We start from the raw sequence: 25,989 nt of genomic DNA on the forward strand, positions 1-25,989 counted from the left end.
AACCAGGACTTTAGATGTAGAGTAAGCGTCAAAACATACAGCCAAAAGGTATGAGATTAAGCCTGTCACTGATACATGTTACCTCTCAGGCACTTCCTTAATTTTCAATATACCAAGAGATAGGTCAAATTAAGTCATCAAGAACCAGAGTAAGGATAGTCATACATGCCCTTGCCATCAAGTTCAGACTGCTTAAGAAGCTTTCCTCTCTCAGCTAAAATATGGAAGGTAATCAGGTCATGACTGGTGCATTAGTTGTTACAGATGTAGAATGTGGCAGTGCTGGACTACAGAGTGGCACCCATTGCTTACCAGTGGATAGTGTGGCCTGAGTTTACCAGTATATCGATAACCAGACCAGGGATTTGTGTTAACATCACCTTCCAGAGTCCAAGAGGAAACTTCACGCTTAGCTTTTTCATCTTCTGAAAAGACAAAAAAAAAATAAAATTGCAGCAACACACTCAGCCCTACTAAGGATAAGAAATGTGGGGTCCTAGATTTGTTTCTTTCTGGCATTTTAGACACTGATATGTGAAAGTGCTGGCAGCAGTTACTTTGTGTTGCACTTAAGTTTTCAAATTGAAAACTCACATCTTGCCAACTCTATTCAAACCATGCTGAAAGCAAAAAGCGTAGCAATTACTTAAGTTGTCTTTAATTTCTAGTTTAAAACATAGTTGCATGCTTATTTTCACTCTTGGGAAAGCGTATTTCAAGGCCAAAAGAAATCATAGAATGGTTTAGGTTGGAAGGGACCTTAAAAATCATCAAGTTCCAACCCTCCTGCCATGGGCAGGGACACCTTCCACTAGACCAGGGTCCTCAAAGCACCCCCCTCAAAGATGAGGGATCCTCAGCTGCTCTGGGCCACCTGTTCCAGTGCCTCACCACCCTCACAGTAAAGAATTTCTTCCTAATATCTAATCTATATCTACCCTCTTTCAGTTGAAAGCCATTCCCCCTTGCCCTGGCACTACAGGCCCTTGTAGAGTCCCTCTCCGGCTTTCCTGTAAGCCCCCTTTAGGTACTGGCAGGCTGCAATAAGGTGTCTGCAGAGCCTTCCCTTCTGCAGGCTGAACAACCCCAACTCTCTCAGCCTGTCTTCACAGGAGAGGTGCTCCAGCCCTCTCATCATCTTTGTGGCCCTCCTCTGGACCCACTCCAGCAGCTCCATGCCCTCCTTATGTTGGGAGCCCCAGAGCTGAAGGCAGTCTCCCAAGTGGGGTCTCATGAGAGCAGAGTAGAGGGGGAGAACCACCTCCCCTGACCTGCTGGCCACGCTTCTTTTGATGTGGCCCAACATACGTTTGACTTTCTGGGATGCAGGCGCACACTGCCTGGTCATGTTGAGCTTCTGGTCATCCACCACCCCCCAAGTCTTTCTCCTCAGGGCTGCTCTCAATCCATTCCCCACACAGCCTACATCTGTACTTGAGATGGCCCTGACCCATGTGCAGGCCCATGCAATTGGCCTTGTTGAACTTGATGGGGTTCACACGGGCCCAGCTTTCAAGCCTGTCGAGGTCCCTCTGGATGACATCCCTTTTCTCCAGCATGTCAACCACACCACACAGTTTGGTGTCATTGGCAAATCTGCTGCGGGTGCACTCAATCCCAGTGTCCACGTCACCACAAAGCCATTAAACAGCATTGGTGCCAATAATGACCCCTGAGGAATGCCACTTGTCACTGGTCTCCACATGGACATCGAGCAGTTGGCTGTAACTGTTCCCAGTGTGACCATCCAGCCAGTTCCTTACCCACCAAGTGGTCCATCAATCAGATTAACATCTCTCCAGTTTAGAGACAAGGATGTCATGCGGGACAGTGTCAAAAGCTTTGCACAAGTCCAGGCAGATGATGTCAGTTGCTCTTCCCTCATCCACCAGCACTGGAACCCCATTGTAGAAGTCCACTGGATTTGTCAGGCACAATTTGCCCCTAGCCAATTTGCCAGCTGTCACCAACCACCTCCTTATTTTCCATGTGCGTTACCATGGTTTCCAGGATCTGCCCCAAGATCTTGCCAGGCACTGAGGTGATACTGACTCGCCTGTAGTTGCCTGGGTCTTCCTTTTTCCCTTTTTAAAAAGTGGGGGGTACATTTCCCCTTTTCCAGTCAGTGGGAACTTCACCTGACTGCCACAACTTGCCAAATACAATGGATTGGGGCTTAGCAACTTCACCCGCCAGTTCCCTCTGGACCTGTGGATGCATCTCATCGGGTCCCATAGACTTGTGCACTTTCAGCTTCTTTAGATGGTCTTCAACCTGACCTTCTCCTACAGTGGTTGGTCTTTCATTCTCCCAGTCCCTGCCTTTGCCTTCTGCTATGGGGGTGGTGTGGCTGGAGCACTTGCCAGTTAAAACCAAGGCAATAAAGTCATTGAGTACCTCAGCCTTCCCCATGTCCCAGGCAACCAGGTCTCCTGCTTCCTTCCAGAGAGGGCCCTCATTTTCCCTAGTCTTCCTTTTATCACTGATGTACCTTATAGAAGCTTTCCTTGTTGCCCTTGACATCCCTGGCCAGATTTCATTCTACCAGGGCTTTAACTTTCCTCATCTGATCCCTGGCTGCTTGGACAATTTCTCTGTACTCCCTCCAGGCTACCTATTACTGCTTCTACCTTCTGTAGAATCCCTTTTTGTGTTTGAGTTTCTCCAGGAGCTCCATGTTCATCCATACAAGCCTGCTGGCACTTCTGCCTGACTTCCTCTTTGTTGGGACACACTGCTCCTGAGCTTGGAGGAGGTGATCCTTGAATATCAACCAGCTTTCTCAGGCCCCTCTTCTCTCCAGGGCTTTATCCCACACTACTCTACCAAGCAGATCCCTGAAGAGGCTGAAGTCCGCTCTCCTGCACTCCAGCATAGCAAGCTTGCTGTGCGCTCTCCTCACTGCGCTAAGGATCTTGAACTTCACCATTTCATGGTCACTGCAGCCAAGGCTGACCTTGAGCTTCACATTCCCCACCAGCCCCTCCTTGGTGGTGAGAACATGGTCCAGCGTAGCACCTCTCCTCATTGGCTCCTCTAGCACTTGTAGAGGGAAGTTTTTATCAATGCATTCCAGGAACCCCCTAGATTGCTTATGCCCTGCTGTGTTGTCTCTCCAACAGATATTGGGGGAGCTGAAGTCCCCCAAGAGGGGTGCAGGGCTTGTGAACGTGAGGCCGCTCCTATCTGTTTACTGACAGCCTCATCTGCTCAGTCTTCTTGGTCGGATGGCCTATAGCAAACACCCACTATTATGTCACCTGTCCCTGCTCTCCCTTTAATCATGACCCATAAGCTCTTGGTCAGCTCCTCATACATCCCTAGGCGAAGGTCCATGCAATCCAGCTGGTCACAGACACAGAGAGCGATACCTTCTCCTTACCTCCCCTGCCTTATCCTTCCTAAAGAGCCTATATCCTTCTATTCCAACACCCCAGTCACAGGATTTCATATTTCTACAGAAACATTCATTATCCCTTCAATTAACAGTCCTGCATTGTAGGTGAATGCTCCTTTTCTGTGATTTCTCTTAGAATTCAGTGACAGAAATTACCTGGGCTGGGAAGGAGGGTATCCATCTGTTCATTGCAATATATGGAGCCTGACACCCCACCAGATCTAACGGAGAGAGTGCAGATGCTTCCAGTTCTGCATTTCAGGACAGGCAGTGTGTACACCTTACAAGATGGTCCCAACCCAGGTCTCTCAAACCTGTGAAATTCATGTCTGATGTGGTCCAGTGACTGACTTCATTCACAAATAACATGGTTTTAATAGGGCAGATTTAAGGTGTTTACATAAAGGATTGCAGCAAGTAGACCATGAGCATCACCAAAAGGAAAAATATTTACTCTGAAAGAGGAGGTAAGGGTTAAGAAATACCAGGACAGCATCAATCTTTAACTCATAATCTGATAACTTGCTTTCTCTTTTTATATCTCACAAGAATGAAGAGATGGCAAAAGGTCTGCCATTGCAAGCCCTAACGTGTTCCTCAGAATCTCTGTAGCTGACATCTCAGCCATCTGCTCACATGACATTCAGTTTAGATGAACCACTGAGAATTAATAATTTAAAAAATCCAAGGTTTAAAATAAGGAACATTTCGGATTCCCTTGAGATGCTTCAGTCATTTGCTGCACTGATGTCTTGAGGGCTATCAAAACCAAGCCAGCTCACTATGAGCTGAGCAATTATCCAGGAAGCCAACAAGATTATGGATTTAGTGGAATCATAAAAAAATTTGCTGTCAGATAAACAGCAGTATTAGAAGACCACACCAGAGTATTACTAGAACTACTTACAAAGACAGTTTCACATCCATGCAGGTACAAATAGGACACAGAATGCAAGTGTGAACTCTACACTGGGAAGGCAGAAAGAAGGAAAAAAAATTGTAATTATCTGTGCTACTCCAACCTATTCACCATGCAGCATTTATTATGGAAAAAGGAGTTTTACTGGGTTTTAGAAAAGGAGGAGATGAATTATTTGAGGATTTAAATTTCTGCCATGTCACTTACTTTTGAATCCCACCTCCCTAAGCAGGGCTTGATGAAGATGGGCAGCGGGATGGGAGCAGGGGGGAGGCGGCAAGGGGGCAGAACTGGGGTCTGCTCTCTCTTTTTGTTTGGTTGGTTTCAAACTCTATGGATTATTTTTACCACTCAGACAAGGAAGAATCTATCAGTCTGCTAGTATTTCTGTGCCAGAGCTACCAGCTGTAATTAAGGCATACAGACACTTATTACCTTCAACTGAACTCAAGAAAATCCTATCTATGATACATCCCCCTATCAATGGCTCTGTCAGTGCACAAAAGTATTTTATTTTTTTCCCAAAGGGGTGCACCCCAAACGTACAGAATATCTGCACTCTGACTGGCTTGCCTGCATTCCAGCAAGTGTGTCTAATCACAAAGACTTTGAAAGAACCTTTCCCACTTTCCTGCCTTTTACTACATTAGACATCAAAATGTTATGATGGAACAAGCCTTGCAATGCCTTATAATAAGGTTTATTATTCTTGTCATTTATTTCAGCATCCCTCTGTCTCTTTCATACACCTTGCAATGTAGCTCAAGGAATACTTCACACAACAGAAACAGATTTCTGTACAAAAGCCTCTGAAATTTTACATAGAACTTTAGATCACTAGGAACTGGACAAAATTTCAGATATGCAGAATCCAGTGCCAGGTATCTTGGAAAAATCAATACTATTCTTAAACACAGAATCACAGGATACTTGAGGCTGGAAGAGACCTCTGAAGGTCATCTGGCCCAACCCCCTGCTCAAGCAGGGCCATCTAGAGCCAGCTGCAGAGGACAAAACAAATTCAAAACAATATTAAAATGGATTTTAAAAAATTTACTTACTTGCTTTCTTGTGTAATAATTTGTGAGTGGCCCAGCTTCCCTTAAAGCATTCCTAGAATTGCAAACAAAATATATGTGTTTTAAGTAGCATTATCCTGGACAGACATGCCATCCTCACAAAATAAAGAAGCAACTGTATTTTGAAAGAAAACTAGAAGACTGATTTCATTAATCCTTATAGCAACATGCTGTAAAGGCTACTGTAACTGCTAGTCTTAACAATAGAAAATACTACGTCCAACAGCTTATGAGCTAGAATAGACAGAAAGCATAGCCAAACAGGTGCACCTATCACAGTGAAACATGCTGATCTAATCCTATCTACTAAATATTGTCCCCTTATCATTTTAATGATTAACTAAATGCCATGGTTGCTCTGGGTTGGCTGAAGCACAGCATTCTATCTCCATACCAGATATTACAGCATTGCAGTGTGTAGGATGGTCCTCCCTTGGCTCCTAGGCTCCTACAAGAAACCATCTCCTCCTGCTAACTGCATCCTTTCTGCCTCCTTCCTCAGCATATGACAGCAACAGAGGCCAATCAGAATGATCACAGGGGAACAAATGAAATAGATTAAAGGGGGGAAGTGAGAGCTACTGAATGGAAATAGGAAATGAAAAAAATAGACACAGTTGAAATGGAATTCAAGAAAAGAGTGACTGTGAAGAAGTAGTTTGTTTTTCTTCTTCCCAAGCACAAACAGAGCAGTTCATGTGATGAACAATGAATCAGCAAAGGGGCAGATGGAAATGGCTGGCAGCTGGAGATGAATAATGACAGACTAAGATGAAGGAAAGACATGAAAAAAGGAGAGATCTAAGTAGAAAAGGTTAGAAGGCAGCATTAAAGGTGGTCCTGTAAGGTGTTAATTAGGAATTACTTGGTTTTGTAACAAAGTCTAATTCAATGATCACATACACTCAAAACCATTAGGAAACAACTAATCCCAATCATTTACAATAACAGCTGAATTTCTTAAGAAAGAGGCAGGAAGCAGACTGTTTTCCTTTATAAGGAAGACAATACTAATGCTGAATCATCATTGTAAACTACCATCCAGAGCCAACAACCAGTTCACCAGTTCAACCTAATATATACAACACACAACCAGTCCAAGATAACAGATCTGTAAACTAAGCCTAGCATATTAACATTCTACCTGCTTCATAGTTGCTATTGAGCATTCTTAGTTGTCTACTCCTGTAGAGCCATCTTTTCCCCATTTTCTCACTAGTCTTGCAACCAGTAGTTATCAAATTGTATCCACAAAGCCACAGTAAAGTAGCGCACAAGTATGCCTGTGTTCAAAGGGACTCTGTTGTGTGCCATTTCCCTCATTAGAAAAACCAGTTGTTTGGTTTCTTCTGCACCACAGACTTGAAGCCACCATGTTCTGTGGACTGGCACTTGACAGGCCATGGTGCTACATAATGGTCTGCCCAACAAGAAGCTTTGAAAGCAACAATTTCGATCACCAGAGAAAAAGTCTTTTTGAACAAACAGCACAAGGCTTTACTGTCACATTTGTATAACCCACTGCATACACAGACTTTTGCACTGCACTATTATCTGTGTTCTGTCGGAGAGCTGGGAGAAAAGGAGCAGTTTTAACTGGGGCCTATTTTAAGAAAAAATTTAAAAAGCTAAAAAAATCTATTTCAAGGACACTTGAAGCACCGGTATGGTTTTAATCCCCTTTTAAACAACAAGCCTCTGTTCTGAAGGAGAACAAGAAGGATTACACGACTAAGGACTTAGAGCAGCTACCAAGTCTGCAAATCTAGAATGCACTTTTTGGGATACAAAGGAGCATTTGGGGAGTGAAGACATACATCAGCTGTGGCACTTACTGGTTGTGGTTCGTTCTCTCCTTCCCCATGAAATTCTGGGGTGTATTCTGCAATGCCATTCCTTTCCCCAACTCCAACAGTCTTTCCTTTGCCAGCCCCATAACCAGACAGCACCAGGCAAACAGCACACCGCTGGCATGACCCGACAGGCTCCATTTTGGCTTTTTATTTCCTGCGGCTGTAAGCAACCTAAAAGGATCCTGCATAAGGCTGCCATATGTCTGAGTTTTCCCAAACATGCTTCCCAGATTGTACTTTGCCCTCTACTTCCAGAGGAACAGCAGCTCTGTCAGAACTACTACAGCATAGCTCCAAACAAGCCTCTGTACACCAGGACATCCCAGACATATGCACATCAATCAACTGCAACTACACACAGCAAGTCCAAAGCATTTTTGTAAGCACAGGCTATTACACATGCAGTGTACAATCAATTAATATGTCTTGGTCTGACACTTTTGGAAGGCACTCAAATGATATGCTGCACATCCACCTACAATCCATGTATTTTGTGTAGGATCAGTCATATGCTTCCTGTAAGCACCGGACTTATCGGGTACACACAAACTATTTATATTCAACAACTTACTGCACAACCACTACATTGCACATGCCTGCAGAGCTCTGTCTTGGTAATTCCAGATAAAAATATGGCAGCTGTCATCTCACAGGTTGGAGAATCACAGCTCTGGTGACAAAGCGCTACCAGTGAACCACTGCATATTGCAAACACTCTCACCTTCTATACAGCAGACTTCCTGACAAGCCGCGTGAAGAAAGCTACCCTTTCTCTCCATCTGAGCCACTTTCTGGAGAAAATTCTGCTTTCCACTAAGCCTTCTCCTCTCAGCCTTCTGCTGAGACATTTACTTCAATCTTCCTATTATCATTCCTGTCTCTAATGATTCTTCCATGTTCCTATGCCATATACAGATCAGGATAGAAAATTTTCAATGATTAAATAAACAAACGCCAGGAACAAAAAATCCATGGTAATTTTTAATACTAACAAAAAGAAATTAAAGATTTTTTTGTGTTACAATTAATAGAAACACATGACCTCACATGGCTATATTTGAAAACATTATAATGCAATTGCTAGTTTTACACAGAGGCTGTCAACACATTTAAACCTTTAACAACAATTTCTGGCTTCAAGTCATTCTTCAGCCAATCCCACCGATTCTCTGTTCAGAGACAAGCTCGACCCAGTGTTCACCAGAACCTGTGCATTTACCAGAAGGTAACCAAAGGCACAATCAGCATTACGATCTAGAACAATTCCTCTTGGATCACCTTGTGGAAGCCATGTTATTTCTGTAAATCATTTTTACCTTAAGGACTCAGCCCAGCATCTATTTACTGGTTGAAATATTGACAGAATCATGGAGCACAGCAGAATTTCTTTTACAGTAGGGTGCATTTTTGCTATGAACACAATGATCATTACCAAATATATTAGGTGGGGTTTTTTTAATCAGCTGTTGAAAGAACAGAACAAAACCCTTTAAAACAGTTATTGAGCTACTCAGCAAGGATTTTTTTCCCTATGTTTATTGTCATTTTTATAGTAATAATGGGGAGCTTCTTATTCTTTGGTTCATGTATCCACGCAACCTGATTAAGAGGTAGAAAAACACAGCCAACTGCAAATTCCAGAGGAGAAAAGGGTGCTAAATCAACCAAGATTAGGATATAACTACACTGCAAAACTCTGTATAGCACAGACATAACCAAACTAGCTTAAAATAAGCTACCCAAGTACAGGAAGCTACTATGCAGGCACCACAACACAGAATTGAAGGCACACTGTGTTTCTGAACTGCCTCTGCAAGGCAGCAGTTCATTTAAAGCTAGCTCTGCCAACACTGTCAGCAATTTCCAGCCTTAAGGCTGACACTCTTCTTCAGGCTCCCTTCACCTTCAAGTACTTCTGCTTTATACAACCTGGCATTTGATGCTGTAAATACACCCATCAGCAGGTATGCAAAAACTACCCCACTGTACAGTTACTGAGAACTCCAACTCATGTCCAACTTCAACAAAATTACCCCTATCCATCCACTGTGCTGGCTCTATTCTACAGGGAAAAAAACCCCAACAAAACAAAAAGAAAGGCAGCTAGAATCTAGACTGTGGGGACAGACTGGCTGTCTCTTTGCAGGTCATTATACCCTGAATTGTAATAAGCAAACATCTAGAAAACAGTGCCAAGCAGTATGCTGCATTTTAAAATATTCTGAGCAGGTTTTTTTAAACAGAATGTTACAATGTCCTTTGGAATGTAAAATTGTCTTGGGCTTAATTTGAAATCATGTAGTTTTGCTTAATGAGAACTCATTTTTAACCAAACCACCTTGAAGGTATGCAAAACAGAAGACAAAAAGCTTAAGTATGCCATTTAGCTTAAGAAAAATATCAAGTTACCAGTGATCTATATATTTAATACAATATAGATTAACTGCACATTTTATCCATAAATGCAAGTATGTTGAGGAATGCAATTGTTAATACATTTGATGTTAGAATAGAAGTTGCCTCCTTTTAGCATGCTGAACCCTATTCGTTTAGGTGCAGTACAAGCCCACAGAGACAGCCTCTGGCCTGAAAAAGCTCAGTGCAAAATTCCCAAACTAACCTAAGCAGCATACACTACTAGTGAGTTTTTTCAGAAGAGCTGAATACATGCTTTCAGATTCAAATCCAAGGGAAGAACTTACATGCAGCACCTTGATATTAGCAGCTTTGGCTTTCTCCTTCATCTAAAGCCTGATCTCACCCAGAGACTCCTGGATCCCACATGACAGAACCCTTCCTTTGAGAAATCAACTGCATTTTGCAACTTTTCAGATTTACAGAGTTATACAAGTGATTTTTGAGAGTAATGAAGGAACAATGGAACAGAGAAATTAAAACTGGACCATCCTTTTTGTATATTGAAAACTAGCTCAGAAAGCCTGCCTGTACGAGTCTGAAGTTTTAATTTCAGAAACTTCTCAGGGCTCCATATTTGTGCCTCAACAGTAATCAGGCATTTGCCACAGACACAGGTATTTATGGTCATTTACAGGCAATTAAAAATGTCAGTTTCCTGGCAAAGGAAATCTGTCAAAAGATCTTCTAGAAGACTGTATCTGCAGAGGACCATAAAACCCATACGTGTTGCAGTTGGATCCAAGCAGCAGGTTTTAGCCTATTTTAGGCACACCAAAGAACACTGAACCAAGAATGAAACACGGCACTTACGTCTTATGGTCTGACATAGGAGAGGACAAAAAATAGTTTCATCCAGGTCCATCGATTCCTGCTCCCCACCTCCAACATACTGAAGGTGAAAGGAAATAGCAATGCAGGGGACAGGATACCATCACTCTTCAGGACCATGATTTTTCACAAATTGCTGTGACCTTGAGCATTCAAAGCTGTCAAGGGCCCAGGTCTGTGTATCAGTGAAACTGTGCCTCCCAGAAAGGAGTAAATCAGCGTACAAACCCACTGGGAAGCCAGAGCAGCATTTCTTTCTTGTCACTAGTATTTCAGAAGTCATACCCCACCTCAGATGGAAAGAGCCCTGCCAGTAGGTATCCAGTACTGTGAAAGAGATTGCTGCTGCCTGCTGTACCCTACAGAGAAATCGCTTCCCTTCAAACACCTAAAACATAAGTCCAACCACTGCTCACGTGCAGCAGACTTCACCATGTCATGGTCCTCACTTTTGACTCTATAACCAGATTACTTGGTACACCTGGGCCTCTTTGGGACTGACAACACATGGGCACACAAAGCAGGGAAGGACAACCATTCTCCTTGAATAATTTAGGACTACTATTCTGCTAACAATCTGTGGCCTCCACCTCTTGAAGGAAAAAAAAATGCTGCACAGGCCTCTGGCTTTACACTAAGAGAATGTTTCCTGTGTCTGGCTAGAAATAAGTATTTCTGAATTTGGCTGCAGCAATGCCCCCACACCAACATCCAGTCCACACCACAGAAAAATTGAGACTACTCTGTTTCATCTGAGACACTTACAGAGATATAAATAGTATGAGAGGAAGTTTTCATGAAAGCAACACAAAATTATTAATAAGATACCAATTTACAATTAGAAAGTTCATATGAATGTGGTAACTGGAGATCTCAAGAACAATTACCAATTTCCCTCTGTTTATCATTCAGCAGCTTGTAGAAGGCTCATAGAAGAAACGTGAATTGTGATTTTTAAACAAACTGTTTATGTATACTACATATAATTCTCACACAAGTGATGTGTATCTATAAATGCAGATTTCACAACAGCACATTCATCTTAGTAAGAGGAACAACACACTTGAGATGCTTAGCATCTGTGTTACTTCCACATTCAGAAGACACAGTGAGATACAGTCATTCAATCTAAGATAATAAAACACATGGAACACTGTAGTGAGTCTCTATAAAAAAGCGAAAGCAAGACAGTGAAAGAATGTACTGGGGAAGAGGAAAGGGAAAACACAAATGACACTGGGGAAATCACTGTCTTCATAAAATCTACTTGCAAAGTTCACTTTAATTCTGTATGTGCAGTGACAAAAAAACTATGCTTAATCACTTGCCTCACTACACTGAGATTCTCAGTCTTGTACCTCCTGCATTATGTTCTCTTAGCAAACTATACGCTACTATTTATAATCCAAACACATTGCTTCATACTACCTTTCTACAATAGTTCACAAATTCCTATTGTTTATTCTTGGCACTGGAGAAAAACAGACAAATTTGGGTTTGGTGCTGATTGGAGTTTCGGCTGTATGAACAAGTCATTGTAAGTTTCCAAGCATACTAATCCACCTAGCATCCATGCCCATACAGATGCACTTACCCCTCGAAGCAATGCCAGGTAACTTGTCACCTCACATCCTGCCCTCAGCCCAGAGTAAGCACCTGCACACCCATAGCTAACACCACTGCATTCAGTAAGGCCAGACTGACTTTACGGCTATGCCAAAACTGGGCCACAACAGCAGCATGCTCCTGAAGCACTGGTGTTCTATGATCTTGTAGTGCACAGCTTCGGGGAGCTAAACCAGCTAAAAAAGGTAATGCAACTGCTTTTCCTCCATTAAAAGAAAACCCTACAAACTACAAAGTGGCTCACCAAGAAATCAGGGCCAGCTTAATGGAAGGGGTAGAAATGTGCGTCATTAGAGGGAGGGAACAAGACCATGCCAGCTATAATGCAGGCTGTGCTGTAAGGTGGAATAACATCCTAGGTACACTCACTAGCTTACTTAACAGTTATTTACATGTGTAATACCACAATGGAAAAAAAAACTACCAAAGATAACTTCAGAAAAGCTTCACGAATGCCAACCAATCCGGTATTGTCAGCTGAAACTTGCTGGAAGTTCAGAGAAAACATACTGGCTTTTAAGACTCCTTTGCCTGTCATATGCTTTATCTGAACAGCCAGCCAGGTTGTCAGCGGCACCTCACCTACCCTCCCGACCTTGGCTTGCAAGACACCCGTGGAGCACTACTGTGAGTCTCCCCCGCTGCACACAGCAGATGATGGGCAGAGCTGGAAGCTCAGGGCAGCCCCATGCTGGACCCCACAGAAGGTACTAAGGGGGTCTGAAAGTCCTTACTGCAGGCTGAACACAGGGACTCTTCTCTCAGCGCATGACATTTTTTTGTGCATCTTGAAAACAGGCTGCCATCAATTTCCTTCTCTCTTCTGTAACATGTAACCCCAAAACCCTCAAAGCACTTTTCATATGGGGAATCATTTTGCTTACCTACTTTACTGATCAGGACAGCAAGGACAGTGAGGAGGAACAAAACACCCAAGATCACTCAGGAGTACAACTGGAATTCCCAGTTCAGTGTTTTATTTTCTAGGCAGCACAGTTTTACAGGCATGTAGCCAGTTATCCAGCAGCCTGTTAACCTAATAAATAGGTTGGGTAATTCCCCTTTTACCTTACAACAGTAGCAGGTATTTCAAAAGAATTAAATCTAACATATAGATAACAAGAATCTCGGCATCCTACATGAAGTTAGCTGAGATGGGGAGGGGACAGAGGGGAGTGAAGATGTTACTAGAACTCCTCACATAGACTTGTTTGGTCTGTTAACAAATGGCTTTGTCATCATCAACTAATATTTGTATACACTGAAGATTAATTTACCGTGAGTTTTACATCAGACATGTCAAAACGGGTAGTGAAATGCAGAGCAAATCCTACAAACCAGCTATAAGCACCACATGGGAAAAAGAGACACAGAATTGTCAGAACAATTTTGAGTTGCAGTACATCCAATTTAGCATCAACTCCCAGCATTCGGCACCACAGATCTCAGGGGAAAGTACCAGAAGCCGTGCAGTGGGTGTGTTACACACACGTGGGCAGCCTTCCCCTAGTCCTATGCAAACCATAACTACCAGTTTACAGCCTGACTCAGAAAAAACAATTCTCCAATTAGTAAATTAATCTGCTTGATGTGACTGAATAATTTTGCTAAGTTCACCTACAAAACTTAAATTATTTTACCCCGAATTATAATTCTGACAATGAAGTTTGTGGTTACTCTTTGAATTAAACACAGACTTCCTCAGTGATGTCGATTGAAATGACATGTACAAAAAGTTCAGAAGGACTAGGTCATGTATTTCACTGTGCATTTTAAAGTTACTAAAAAAATGAACAAACCCCCCCCATTCAACAGCCGTCAGACAGTCCTTTCTATTTAAGTTAAGGACGAAACTATATTACCACTGTGGCAGCAAGTAAAGAGAGCAGAGGCCTACAGAATATGTTTAACAGGAGTTGACAGTTGACAGTTGTACAACTGGCCTGACCTGAATCTCTCTGCTTGGTACTCTCAAAGTGAGATATCCAAGGGCATTTTAAAAAAAAAAAAAAAAAAAAAAAAAAAAAAAAAAAAAAAAAAAAAGGAAAAGCACCAAATCATTTCCCCAAAAGCTCGTATTTAAAGGAAACAGAAAATCTGTTTTCAGAGCAACAAGTCTCCCGGTGTTTATCAAAGCCAAGCAATTCCAGAGCCAGAGCCGATGCAGACACAGAAATGCACACGCTAGGATTTGATGAGCACGTCTCATTTTGTCCCACTAAGCCCTTATTTTTTTATATTTTTTTTTGGGGGGTGGAGACACGGGACGGCCACGGGACACCCTCCACACTTTCACGCAGAGAAAAAAACGTGCACCCCCTCACGAACGCCACAACTGCTCTCTACAAGCCGGGTCCCGCTTCCCCCCCCCCCGCCAGGAAGCGCAGAGGGCTCCCGCCCCACCCGTGCCCAGCACCCCCAGGCTCCACCACCCCTCCGCCCCGTGCGGAGGAACTTTCTGCGGGGCCAAGCGGCGGCGCCCCCTCCCCAGAGCCCAGGGAGACCCCGCGGGCTCGCCGAAGAGCCCGGACGCCGAGGGCCGGGCCCGGGCGGGCGGGGGCAGGCGAGAGGAGCCGGCTCCTCCGCCTCGCCGCACGCCCGGAGCCCGGCCCCGCGCTCGCACGCCGGCCCCATTTGCTGACTGGAAATCTCATTACCGTCTTCCCCACCGCTCCCGTATTTCCTCCCCGCGAAAGGAGAGCGCTCCACGGAGCCCGGCAGCGCGGCGAGCCGCCCGCCAGAGGAAAACCCGGCCCGCAGCGTGGGGACGGGCGGATTCCCGGGGCGGCCGCCGGGCAGGCGAGCGGGGAGGGGAGGGGAGAGGAGGGAAGGGGAGCGCAGCCCAGCCCAGACGAGCCGCCGGCAGCGCGGGGGCCTCACCTGAGAGCAGAAGTAGGAGCCCTGTATGCCCAGCTTGAGGCAGGTCGGGCACTGCAGCTTGGCCTCGCTGCTGCAGCCGGCCGTCTCGCAGACGCGGGTCTCCACCGCCGCCATGCTGCCGGGCTGCCACAGGCGCGGCGCGGCGAGCGGCGGGGGAGGAGCCGCCGCCCGGAGGTGCCGCCGGCTGAGGCGGGCGGGGAGGGGAGAGGCCCTGAGCGCCGCGCCGCTCCGCCCGCCCTCCGTGCAGGCGCGGGGCGAGGCGGGGGAGCGGCGGCGGGAGGCGCAGGTGCCCTTCAGGAGCGGTAATTCCCGGGGAGGAGAGCCGGGGAGGGGGGCCGGGGCTAGGTGGCAGAGGTACGGGGAGAGAGAAGCCAGGCTTCTAATCCCCCGCCTCCTGGCTCCGAGCCGCGTGGCGCGCTGTTAATAACAGATTTGTACAGGAGGTGTCAAGACCTGCTTTTTGCTTCGCGTTGCTGTTCCTCGGCGAGATCCTGCCGAGCGCCCGCGGTGCGCCGGAGGTGCAGCGGTGTTCGCTTTGAAACGCGGCTGGGGGGGGCGGCAGGCGGCCCCCGCGGGGGGGGGGCGCCTCTGTTGTCCCCTCCTGTATTTCACCAGCGAGGCTGTGTGTCAGTTTTTTCAAGACATATCTTTATTTCAGAGTGGAGTGTTGGTGTGTAGGGCCGCCTGTGTAGTTTATCAGAATGCTTTTGCTCAGGTTTTGGCACTTGGTTGGGGGTGGGGGTGGTGGACCCCTCGTAAATTCAATATTCAGTAAGGCAGTAACTGAAATTAGAAGAACAGGCTGCAGAGGCTGCAGAGTCGCGGTGGCGTTACCACAGGAAGGATGCTGATTTTCTTCCTGGAAAGAGAAAGATCAGATACCAATGGTCTGCCATAAACATAACTGTGATTAATACATACATTTTATTTCTTCTATTTACATGGGTTGATCTTGAAGAAGATACTACCTGTGCCTACAAAGCGAACCAGGCTTATGTTCTCTTGAGTATTGATGTCAAAGCTATTTTCAACATGTATTAAAAAATCTCTAACCTAATGTGACTACAAAACACTTTTTACTGGTTTGTGTGTCAAGGAAGTTGCTTTTACAAAGACCGTGGAGAGACGCCTGTCGAGTAGGAGAATAGCTGCAAAAGGCTTCGGAGCATGTATTTGTTAGATCCAGCCATTAGTGCTGGGATCTCGCTCTGTGTTTAAATCTCAATTGTTTTCCACTAGCTAGCAGGCACAGCCTATGATTTCAGTCAAAACTTTGCAGGATCAGATCCTCTTTTCCTGCTTTAGTGTCATTTACTTCAATCGAACGACATCAATCCTTATTCTGATCTTATTACACAAAATAGACTTGTCATTTTCTGGCATAAAGATCCTCAAATCCCCATAAAGTGGGATTCCAAATCCAAACTATAACCTCAGTATTTTCTGCAACTGTTTTATATTCACGGTAGTCTTCTGGTCCCATCTTAAAAAAAAAACAAAAGTATATATCTCCTAGGTTTAAAGGTCAAGTGAAAATTTCCGATTACTATCTCCAAAACAGAAAAGCATTCTTTTATCAAAATGAGTGTATTCATATAAAAATACTTGCTATCTTATGACAGTGTAATTGGTAAAGAGTGGCTAAGTAGCTCAGCTGATCATGGGACCGAAGCAACAGGTAATAGTGCATCTGATCCTAGTTTGTTGTGTGACAAAATACTTTCATTTGCATGCTCAAACAAATTGAAGAATTTGATGCCATGCTATTACTGAAATTTAATTGCTGATGGACACTGTCTTTCTGACAGTTCTCACCTTCATTTCTCTAGAACAGATAATACTTGTATGTGCCTATTGTTTGTAGAAAGAGAATACTGTGAGAGTGAATTAGGAGACATATCTAAGATGCTTGTAAGATACAAAGATTACAACCGTTATTTTCTTGAATGAGTGAAAATAGCTATGTATTGTATTGATTCATGCAGCTTGTGCTGTGACAGCATCTAGGTCCAGATTCTGAAGACAGGCAACTAATTGCCAAGCAGCATAATGAAATATCTTCAAAGGACACATTCAGAGACTGTGATTTTACATATTCTAAATCCAAGTCATTATTTAAGGTTTGTTTTAACCTTCCTAAAGTAAAATTTTACTGAACGGGCAGATTCACTCTTAAGTGATCGATGTTGCTAGTAGGTGTACAGCCCATGAAAAATCAGTGCTCCTTTTCCAAGTATCCAAGAAATCAAGCTGCCAAGCAATGCAGGACAGGTACCTTTGTACATGTTAGTTGTCACTTTGTGCTATTTAAAGAACCCTAAGGAGTTGTAGACATCATTTACCTGGTTAAGTAGGGTTTACAAGTACTTGGTGTCACTGTCATGGTGTGAAAAACCTGAAGCATAGTGTTTGGTCTAGTCCAGTGTCTTCTGCTCAAATGTCATCATCTGCTGCTTGATGAGATTTTAGTATAATCACCATTAACAATTTAGGATAATTTACTAAACTTTATGAGTATTGAATACACATTTAATTTCATGTCTGGGTATAACTTTACAATTTGTTCCTATTTATGTCTTTCAGTGTCCTTACTGGAACAATGTCAGTATATGTGCTCATTTTGTAGTAGTTGACAGTGATGCAGGTTAGGAAAAAAGAGGACTCCCAACTAGCAGACAAGGTTCCTTCTGTTACTCCATTTCTTTGCTGCCTTTCTAAAGCGCAAAATAAAAACATGCTGTTTCCCTGCTTGCTCGGAGAAGCCATGGATTCATATATCAATTAAACAATTTAAAAATATATGTAATTTAAAGAACAGTGAGTCCCCTAATTAAGGAATTAACAAACTTGCTTACTTGTCCTCCTCAGTGTGGAAAGGACACAGGCTGCATTTTTGGGTCAACCTAGAATAACCAATTCTGAAAGATTTGACTAAAGATTTTGTTGTTGTTATGATTGTGTTTACTTTTAAACAGCCCTGTATTACCATCCGCATAGTAAAAATTATGTGAGTTCTGTGGTATTTCAATGCTTTTGTTTTCCAGTTTGGCCTTGATTTTCTGATTTGAAAAGTGAACCAATTCACGCCTCCTGGAGGTCCATCCACTGCCATTTCCCATTATCTGGTGGCACACTCATTCTCACCAGGGAAGTTCATCAACCTTTGCTGTGACCTTCCCTGAGTAAAGCTCTTTTTTTTTCTGTCAGGCTTTTCATGTCACTTTCCAGCTGCCTGTCCCCCTGTGTCACAGACAAACACACACAGAGATGCATGAGTCAGAAATTTTACAACCCATTCATGATCCTTGATTTATGTTGGTGCTGTATTCCTGCTGTCCTCCCTCTGAAGTGATGCAAGGCTGGGAGCGCGTGAGATTAGCAAACAAGGGCAGAAGGAGAGGTCAGCAATGTGCTATGGGTCAGGCAGCTGTTGCAAAAAGGCTAGAGCAGCTGGCAGCTAAGACAGCTGCTGGTTAGGAAGAGAATGCCCACTGAATTTAACATTACTTAATTAAGAGAGTGCCTTAGCTCATGTTCCCCCTCCTCACTTGGCTTCTGTACATTGCACTAGTGGGGGTTGGGCAATTGCACTTTCCCAGTGAAGCTCTTGGGTATAGTAGCTGTCTTCTGTTCAGGCTCATTGAAGACACAATTAAATGCTTCTTTGTTTAGTGATAGCTGACATAATGCAAAAATACCACCCAGGAGCTAGAGCACAAGGAAATGTGCACTATTATGGCTTGGCCAGATGGTGCAGGCACTTACTGAGTTTCTTGTACCAAATGCAACAGTTAATGTAAGTTGCATGTGTCTGTGTGTGCACATAAAAAAGAAATTGCAAAACCATCACAAATGCACACGAAGACAAACGTCTCAAAGACGGCCACAGAAAAATAGGTAGCATGATCATAAAAAATAAGAGTGAAAGAGAGCCCTTGTAGGAAACAGTACCCACAAGAAAAGACAAACCTGCGGTCAAAGCAAACTAATCTTACTATGGACAGAGAAAAAGACTTTATAAACATCCTTTGTAAATGAACAGAGTTGCCTTAAAGAAAATACGTGTCTCCATTTTTCCTCTTTAAAAAATATGACATGGGATTTTAAAGTCAGTCATGTTCTGTAAGTCAAAAGAAGTTGCAATGTGTTTCAAGTCCCTGCATCACTTATTCCTTCTGTTGGTGGAGGTACAAACCAAACTACTGAAAGGCCCACTACAGCCACAGTTCAGGGTGGAGCAGCCTTACTTAAAACTGACTCCAAGCATGCTTTCTGTATTGTGGTGAAAAGGAAGATCATGCATAATCTTTTGCTTTGTTTTGCTTTTGTTCAAGCTGCACTGCCGCTTGCAGCATACGTATTAATAAAGTAGATCAAAATTTCTGCTATGATTTAGGAGTGGTTCTCTCTGGATTCAATAACACTCTTCTGGTATCAAGAATCTTAAAATTTTCTAGCATATGCATGTGAAACTGGTTGTTTATCATGGGCCAAGAACAAAGGGAAACAAGCTGCATCTTTTTAAGCAAAACAGTATTTTTTAGAAAGTGTTCCTATTTAATAAGTTGTAAGCTTTCAAGAGAGAATCCACTGCTTGTAATATGTGAAAGAATCCATGAATGTGTCTTGAGGTGATAAAAATATTTTTTCTTTATTATGGAAACACAATGAAAGTAATGGAGTGAAGTTCTGGCATGATGAATTCAATGGGAATGTTACTGATATCAAGAGGGATTTCACCCAATTTTTGTCATCAAATCAAGGCCATAAAAGAAGGAGGCTTAAAGTAAAATACTAACAGTATTTTGTTTCCACTTTAGATATCGCAGACAACACTATGAGACATTAAAGGTCTTATTGTCAGGTTTCAAAATCAGACAAAGATGATCAGATTTTTAATTACATGAAACACAGTGGTTCCAAAACTGTTACATCACTGGTGTGAATGATCTGCTGCATTTCCACTCCCATCAATGAGATACAGGTGTGCAGATCAGTTAGCGCTTGTACTCGCACACCCCTGACTTTGATATCACACTTCGCAGAGTGAAACAGATGTTCCTAACAACTACTTGAATTCACACTGAAAACTGAGAGCCCTAAAGTGTGTGACGATTACTGAAGATGAGATATTCAACTCCTCTTTACTTCAGACCCTTATGGGTTTTTTTGCTATAACTTCAAAAGATGTGAAATTTCTGGATGTATCTATGATACCTCTTTGCCCTCTGTCTTAATTTTACTTTTGGTTTAAAGATATATCACTTGCAAGGCAGCCATACCACTTCTGAGGATCTTGTTTCCGCATGTCAGTGACTCAAAGAAAAAACTACAGTAGCTCATAATCCTCTCATTGCTATTATAAATTGTTGGGTAACTTCTGATGTCATCTTTAGAGGCTTTCTGCCTCTGTAACTCAAAAAATCAAAGAAAAACATGTACCAAATCATAACACATGCTTACTTCCTATATGCATGGTAATAAGGTAGGCCATGTTCTGTATTATTTTCATCTATCTTATTCAACACTGTTAGTAAGCATACCTGTCTTATAGGGGACTTTATGCTGTTATCTCTATATTGCACAAGAAAAAATAAACAGCCAAATGCTCTATGACGTCCAGCATAATTTGGTGGTTAACACTCATTTACAGTTCTTCTCAGTAAAATGACATTCAAAGCTATAAAATGTAGGTCTGTACACTTGGTGTGCTGAGAATAAAAATACGAAGTTAAATGCAGAAGAAGCTGAAGATAAAATGATCAGAGAGGAAGAGGATTCTGGATGGATTATCTATATTTATGTTAAGAGACTTAAAGGCAGGATTAAAACAGGCAGTCAAAGAATGTGCGTGGTTGCCAAACAAGTAGAATGGAGTATCTGATCCATCTAGCAGCATATTAGGCAAATAAATAGGAAGGCTTATTAATTCCTACATTTGCATTAAAAAGTCTGTGAAGAACCACTAGGAAACAAGTTCTATAAAACAGATCAAATGAAGAGTACATCACTGGACAAAAAAATAATGCTGTGCATGTATTGATGCACTTCATGAATGTACAAATAGATTATGTTCTTATTTTGCCACCGTAACATGGCTTAACATTATGCAACATAGGGAGAAATATTTTCTTTCTTAATTTTTGTTTTATCAGTGGGGATATGTCCCAATGATTTTATTTTGAAAACTTTTACAGTATTTATTTTATAAAACAGTATTGTAAAAGGTTAAGAACTTAAATATATTTCTGTTGTGTTTTCCTTTAGAGACATCAGGTGGCAGATAAAAACATTACTTAATTGAACCCTCTGCCTTTGTTAAACAGAAATCAAATCATAACACCAACATGAATTCCATGGCAGAAAAAATATTGCAGAAAAAAAACTGTTCCAATACATTTTCATTATAAACAATGGCCATTCAGCAATCTACAACCAAATACAGTAGAAGGCTGCTTTATTCTATCTCCTAGTAGTAAAGAAACAACAAATACCGTGCCCTGCACCACCCTGTTGGCTTGGAGACCGTGGCCTGTCTGGAATCCTATAAAAATCCTGAAATCCTGAGATGAAGCCATTAGCCTGAGTAGCACAAGCCCTTCCCAGTACTTTTTCTGCTGGCATAGTCTGTCTGTGGATGTGGATTTGCTTGCATCTCTGTAAACATTCTTCCAGTAACATTCTCACAGTACCACAGGCCCCCCGTAGGAGTTAACTGAGCCAGGCAACATTTTAGTCAGTGTTGGCCAGATTTCAGAGTCACAAGAAGTTCACCTCCCCTTAAAACCATTCAGGTTTTGGAAAAGCTGTTCTTGAAATCAAATCCAGTTAACAAAGTTATTAGAGATCAGATAATATCTGTATAGGCTAACATGTCAAGCCTAAAGAGGGAGATTTTAGAGGAGTACAAATGATAACTGACTTGTTCCATAACTAACCAACCTAATATTGGGTCTGGTTTACTAATAGTGAAATGCTAAGGAGGATCAAGTTCATCAGCAAGGGCAGAAAATACAGCAGGAACAGGAGACTTCGTTACTTCCATATGGGTTGTGCAAACGTTACACCTAGGTGTAATGCAGAGACTGACTTTTTAGACATTTTTGGCATCTTTTCCATGGAACAGCTTGTTAGAAAGCCCACAAGAAGACAGCTTTTGGCTTCACCCTGAGTAGCATTCAGGATCTGATTTGAAATCTCATATTTGAAAAGCCATTCTGTGACAACTGCCTTAACGTACTTTAATGCAGTATCATTACAGGAGCAGCAGCAGCCAAAACATTCAGCAGATTTGTACTCAGTTTCAAAAAGAGGAACTATATGAGAGTTTGTTAAAAAAAGTAACTTTAAAAGTGCAGCTGAATTAAATTCCTAGAGGCAGAAAGGAAGCTATTTTAAAGACGCACATTTTAGAAACTTAATGTCTGTATGAACTTGGATTATTAAGAAAGGCTTGAGAATGGGAAAAAGGGAGACAGCACAGGTGAACCACAGGCTAAAGGAGGGTATTCAAAACAAGAAGCTTTCTTTAAAAAAAGATGAAGTAATACTGAAATGGATAAAATAGAAACAAAACACATATCTCTGTAGATTAAAAGTAAGAAAACTGTTAGATTGGGTCCCCTTGCAAGGAATCAAAGCTAATAATAAATTTTTCTTCCTTAGGAACAGGAAGCCTTCCAGAAGTCTGCTGGACTAATTGATAACCATGGTATTAACAGGAGTTCTCAAAGAAAACAAGGCTGTTGCAGAGAAGTTAATGAACTATTTGAGTCAGTGTTCACCAGTGGATATCCTGGAAGTGGAAGGGATTTTGAAGAGAGAATGGATGAAATTGATAAAAATGAACAGTAAGAAACCACTTGGACCAGATGGAAATTGCTAACAGGTATGTGTGTAACTACAGTTTTAAAAGTGTGCCAATACCTGGTGTCTGCAGGATAGAAAATGGGATGTCAGTCTTTAAAAAGTTCCATGGAAGAAAGGGAAGTCTGCTTGCTTTCCCTTGCAAATCAGTAGAAACTATGGTGGGCAATACAACTAGTGGACATCTGGACAAATATGACCTACTTGGAAGAGTCAGCATGACTTGTAGAGGGAGATTCTGCCTTATGAATGTACTGAGTTCTCTGAAGAGTCAACCTACGTGTGGAGAAAAAGTGGCTTATACGGTCTGTGTTGCATTTCCAAGGAGTAACTCATCTGCTTCGGGCAGATAAGGGAATGCATACCTGCCTGAAGCATTTGGAATATTTATCTCCAGTGACATGTTTCTTTCTCCCCTAAACAGCTGTTTCTCTCACCTCTTCCCAACAGCTTCCTTACCTTCCTGGTTCCCTTAAAACTTAGTGCTGAATAAGGTTCATCTCAATCCCTCCATTACCTCCTTTTAACTTCCTCTGTTCTCAGGAACATAACTTCTTACTTCCTTTCTGTCATGAGATGAGCAATACTGTCCTGACCCTGCAAAGTGATTTCAAATAAGAGAGTTTTAAAGAGTAGATTTTTAGGAGTTGAAAGCATTTTAACCACTATAATTACAAACCCTCTGTTCCTCATGCTGCATCTCCATTTCTAGGTCACCCTGAAGAGGGGATACTGCATGGACATGCAGGAATGAACCTGGTCTCACAGCCTGAAAACATCCTGCTTGCTAGCAAACTCTTTAGCAGGTAAAGCAGAACGGATGCTTGCAGATACCCTACCAGACTTTCTGTGACAGGAACATTTCAAAGGAAAATGAAATGCCTCTTTCTGGAGGCTCACAGGAATTCAGCGCTGCTACAGCCTTTTCTCATGGAACCAACTTAGAGCTCAAACTTACTGTTATCCCTCTGGTACTGCTGTATTTCTGCGGTTCATCTGATCAGGTGTCATTTTTGCTTATGAATAGCAGTCTAAAGTATCAGCTCTGCTGCACTGCTTAAAGATACCATTTCTTAAAATAGCTCCATTTAACCTTCAGACCCTTTTTGTAAATTAGGAGTGCTGTGGCAATTCAGATGTCCTTTAGTGTCTTCCAGTCTTCTGTGGAACCATCAAAAATTTCAGCTGTGGTAGGTCTCATTTTGTGCTTTACCCTGCTATTTGCACACAGCAAAGCAATAGTTTTCTTCCATTGTGGCTGGAATAAATTTCTCAGAACATATAATTCATTTATTTGGGGGCCAATGTCTGGGGAAAACGTAGCTGCTGCAAACCCTGTAGTTACTATGGTCAGAAATAGAATTCTAACTGGTGGTGGAAAGAGCGAGAGCGCCAAAACTGGAGAAAAACATCAGCAATGTTAAGTGTTAAGGCCTCTTGGTTTTAAAATAGCAGCCCTTTTTTAAAAAAAAAGCAATCTGTCTTTTCCTCTCTTTGAGAGGGCTCTACCTTTCAGGATTCTGTATTTTGAGATGTTACGTTCCCAACAACAGGAACAGGCATGATTGCTCTCCGAGAGTCACAGCTTTTTAGTAAACTAGAGTTGTGTACTGACACGCAAATGCTGAATGTAAGCCTGCCTCTACTTTCAGACACATCCTGACCAAGCGAAGAAGAGACATCCACATGGCAGTTCATGTGCAGACATGACAGCAGAAAAAGCCCACAATGGGCCATGGCCCACCAAGTGGTGGACATTTCGCTAGAAGACAGCGTGCCCAGGTGAGCCTCACAGTGCCTGAAACTACCAGATGGGCTTAAGAATACTGTGTCCCATGTGCTGAGGAGGGAGCTGACAGCGTCTGGAGCTGTCCCTAGGAGATGTGGTGCCCATGCGGACCTTGTACACAAGTGTCCTTAGAGCCAAGTACAATTCTTCACACTCCAAACGAGTATCTGTTTGGGGAGTCTGTTGTGCACCAGATGAGATGTGCCCGACAGCTGAGAATTTCTGTGCCTCATTTGCCAACAACCAAAGCAAGCACTGGGGTGGTAGTGCTGTATGCCTGTGCCCGGCTGGGTTGTGCTTCTGTGTCGGGAAGAGGCCTGTGTGAACAGTACCTTTTCTGGCTCCCTGTGGGACAAGAGGGAAGCCGGGGCATGAGCCAAGAGGCATCTGCAACACACTTCGACCCAGCCCCTGATGTAGGTGATTGAACCAGGTGTCCAGGGCTTGGCAGTTTCCTCATTCAAAGCTTCAGCACCCTTAATGTCAAACCTGTGTAATCCTTCCTTGGCTGGGGAGTGCTTCTTCCTTCCCCTCTCCCACACACCTCTGACGGCTCTACTGCCAGGCCTGGGAAGTGGGACACGGTGGCTGAGGGTAGCGCGGGTTTCCACATCTGCATCCTTTAACGAGGAAAAGGTGCTAGATGGGCTGGTTCAGCCTCTGTTGACAGCAGCCTTCCTGCAAGGCTGGGGAAGCGAGGGGAAGAGATGGGAAGTGCCGCTCCTTTTCCCCATACCCTGTGCGCTCCCATTTCCCCGCGCAGGGAAGGCGTTCCCAGCTCCCGGCTTCACCCACTGCCTGTCCCGCACCCCCCACGGGGAGCCCGGCCGTGCCCAGCCGCTGCCACCCGCCGGGTCTCGGCTTCGGGGAGCCTCGGGTCCCGCCGCCCGTTTGTGCCCAGGGAGACGCCGCCACCGGCCGTGTACTAGCTCGGCAGCCCCGCGCAGTCAGACGCGGAACCGGCACAAGATCCGAGTGAGATGAAACAAAGCGCGTGGCTGAAATCACGAGACCCACCCGCAGCGAGCGGCAGCGGTGCCGTTACGGCTCCCCCCAGGGACACGGCGAGCAGCCAGAGCCGCCTCCGCTGCGGGCAAACCGACCGACCCGGGCCAGCGCACGGAGCAAGACGGGCCAACAACGGCAACACGAGGCGGCGGGCTCCAGGCGCACGCTCACATGTGCCCCGTGCGGCACCGCGCTGCGCCCCGCCCCGTCCGGCCCGCCTTTTCCTGGTCACGTGATGGCGCCGCGCAGGCAGCACCTCCTCTTCGAGGCGTCACCGGCGCTCGGCGACTACAGCTCCCGGCAGCCTCCGCGCCCCGCCTGAGACC

General features: G+C 43.7%; 1 protein-coding gene and 1 long non-coding RNA gene across 2 annotated transcripts in view; both read right to left on the reverse strand.

The window, feature by feature from the left end:
• Positions 1–15,236, reverse strand: part of METAP1 (methionyl aminopeptidase 1) — a 30,559-nt gene extending 15,323 nt beyond the window's left edge. The window contains exons 1-3 of the mRNA XM_080369160.1: positions 15,001–15,236; positions 5,378–5,429; positions 313–425 (exon numbers count right to left, since the gene is read on the reverse strand). Coding sequence (XP_080225286.1) covers positions 313–425; positions 5,378–5,429; positions 15,001–15,114 — 279 coding nt within the window. The 5' untranslated portion in view covers positions 15,115–15,236. The remainder of the gene's footprint in view (positions 1–312; positions 426–5,377; positions 5,430–15,000) is intronic.
• A 391-nt stretch (positions 15,237–15,627) lies between these two features.
• Positions 15,628–25,871, reverse strand: LOC308055432. Its single transcript, XR_013924526.1, has 2 exons — positions 17,343–25,871; positions 15,628–15,859 (listed from the first exon to the last, which is right to left on the reverse strand). It is a non-coding gene; the product is annotated as an uncharacterized lncRNA (long non-coding RNA).
• Between the last annotated feature and the right edge of the window lie 118 nt (positions 25,872–25,989).

Source organism: Falco punctatus (genome assembly GCF_963210335.1).
Source record: "Falco punctatus genome assembly, chromosome: 1".
Taxonomy (NCBI): domain Eukaryota; kingdom Metazoa; phylum Chordata; class Aves; order Falconiformes; family Falconidae; genus Falco; species Falco punctatus.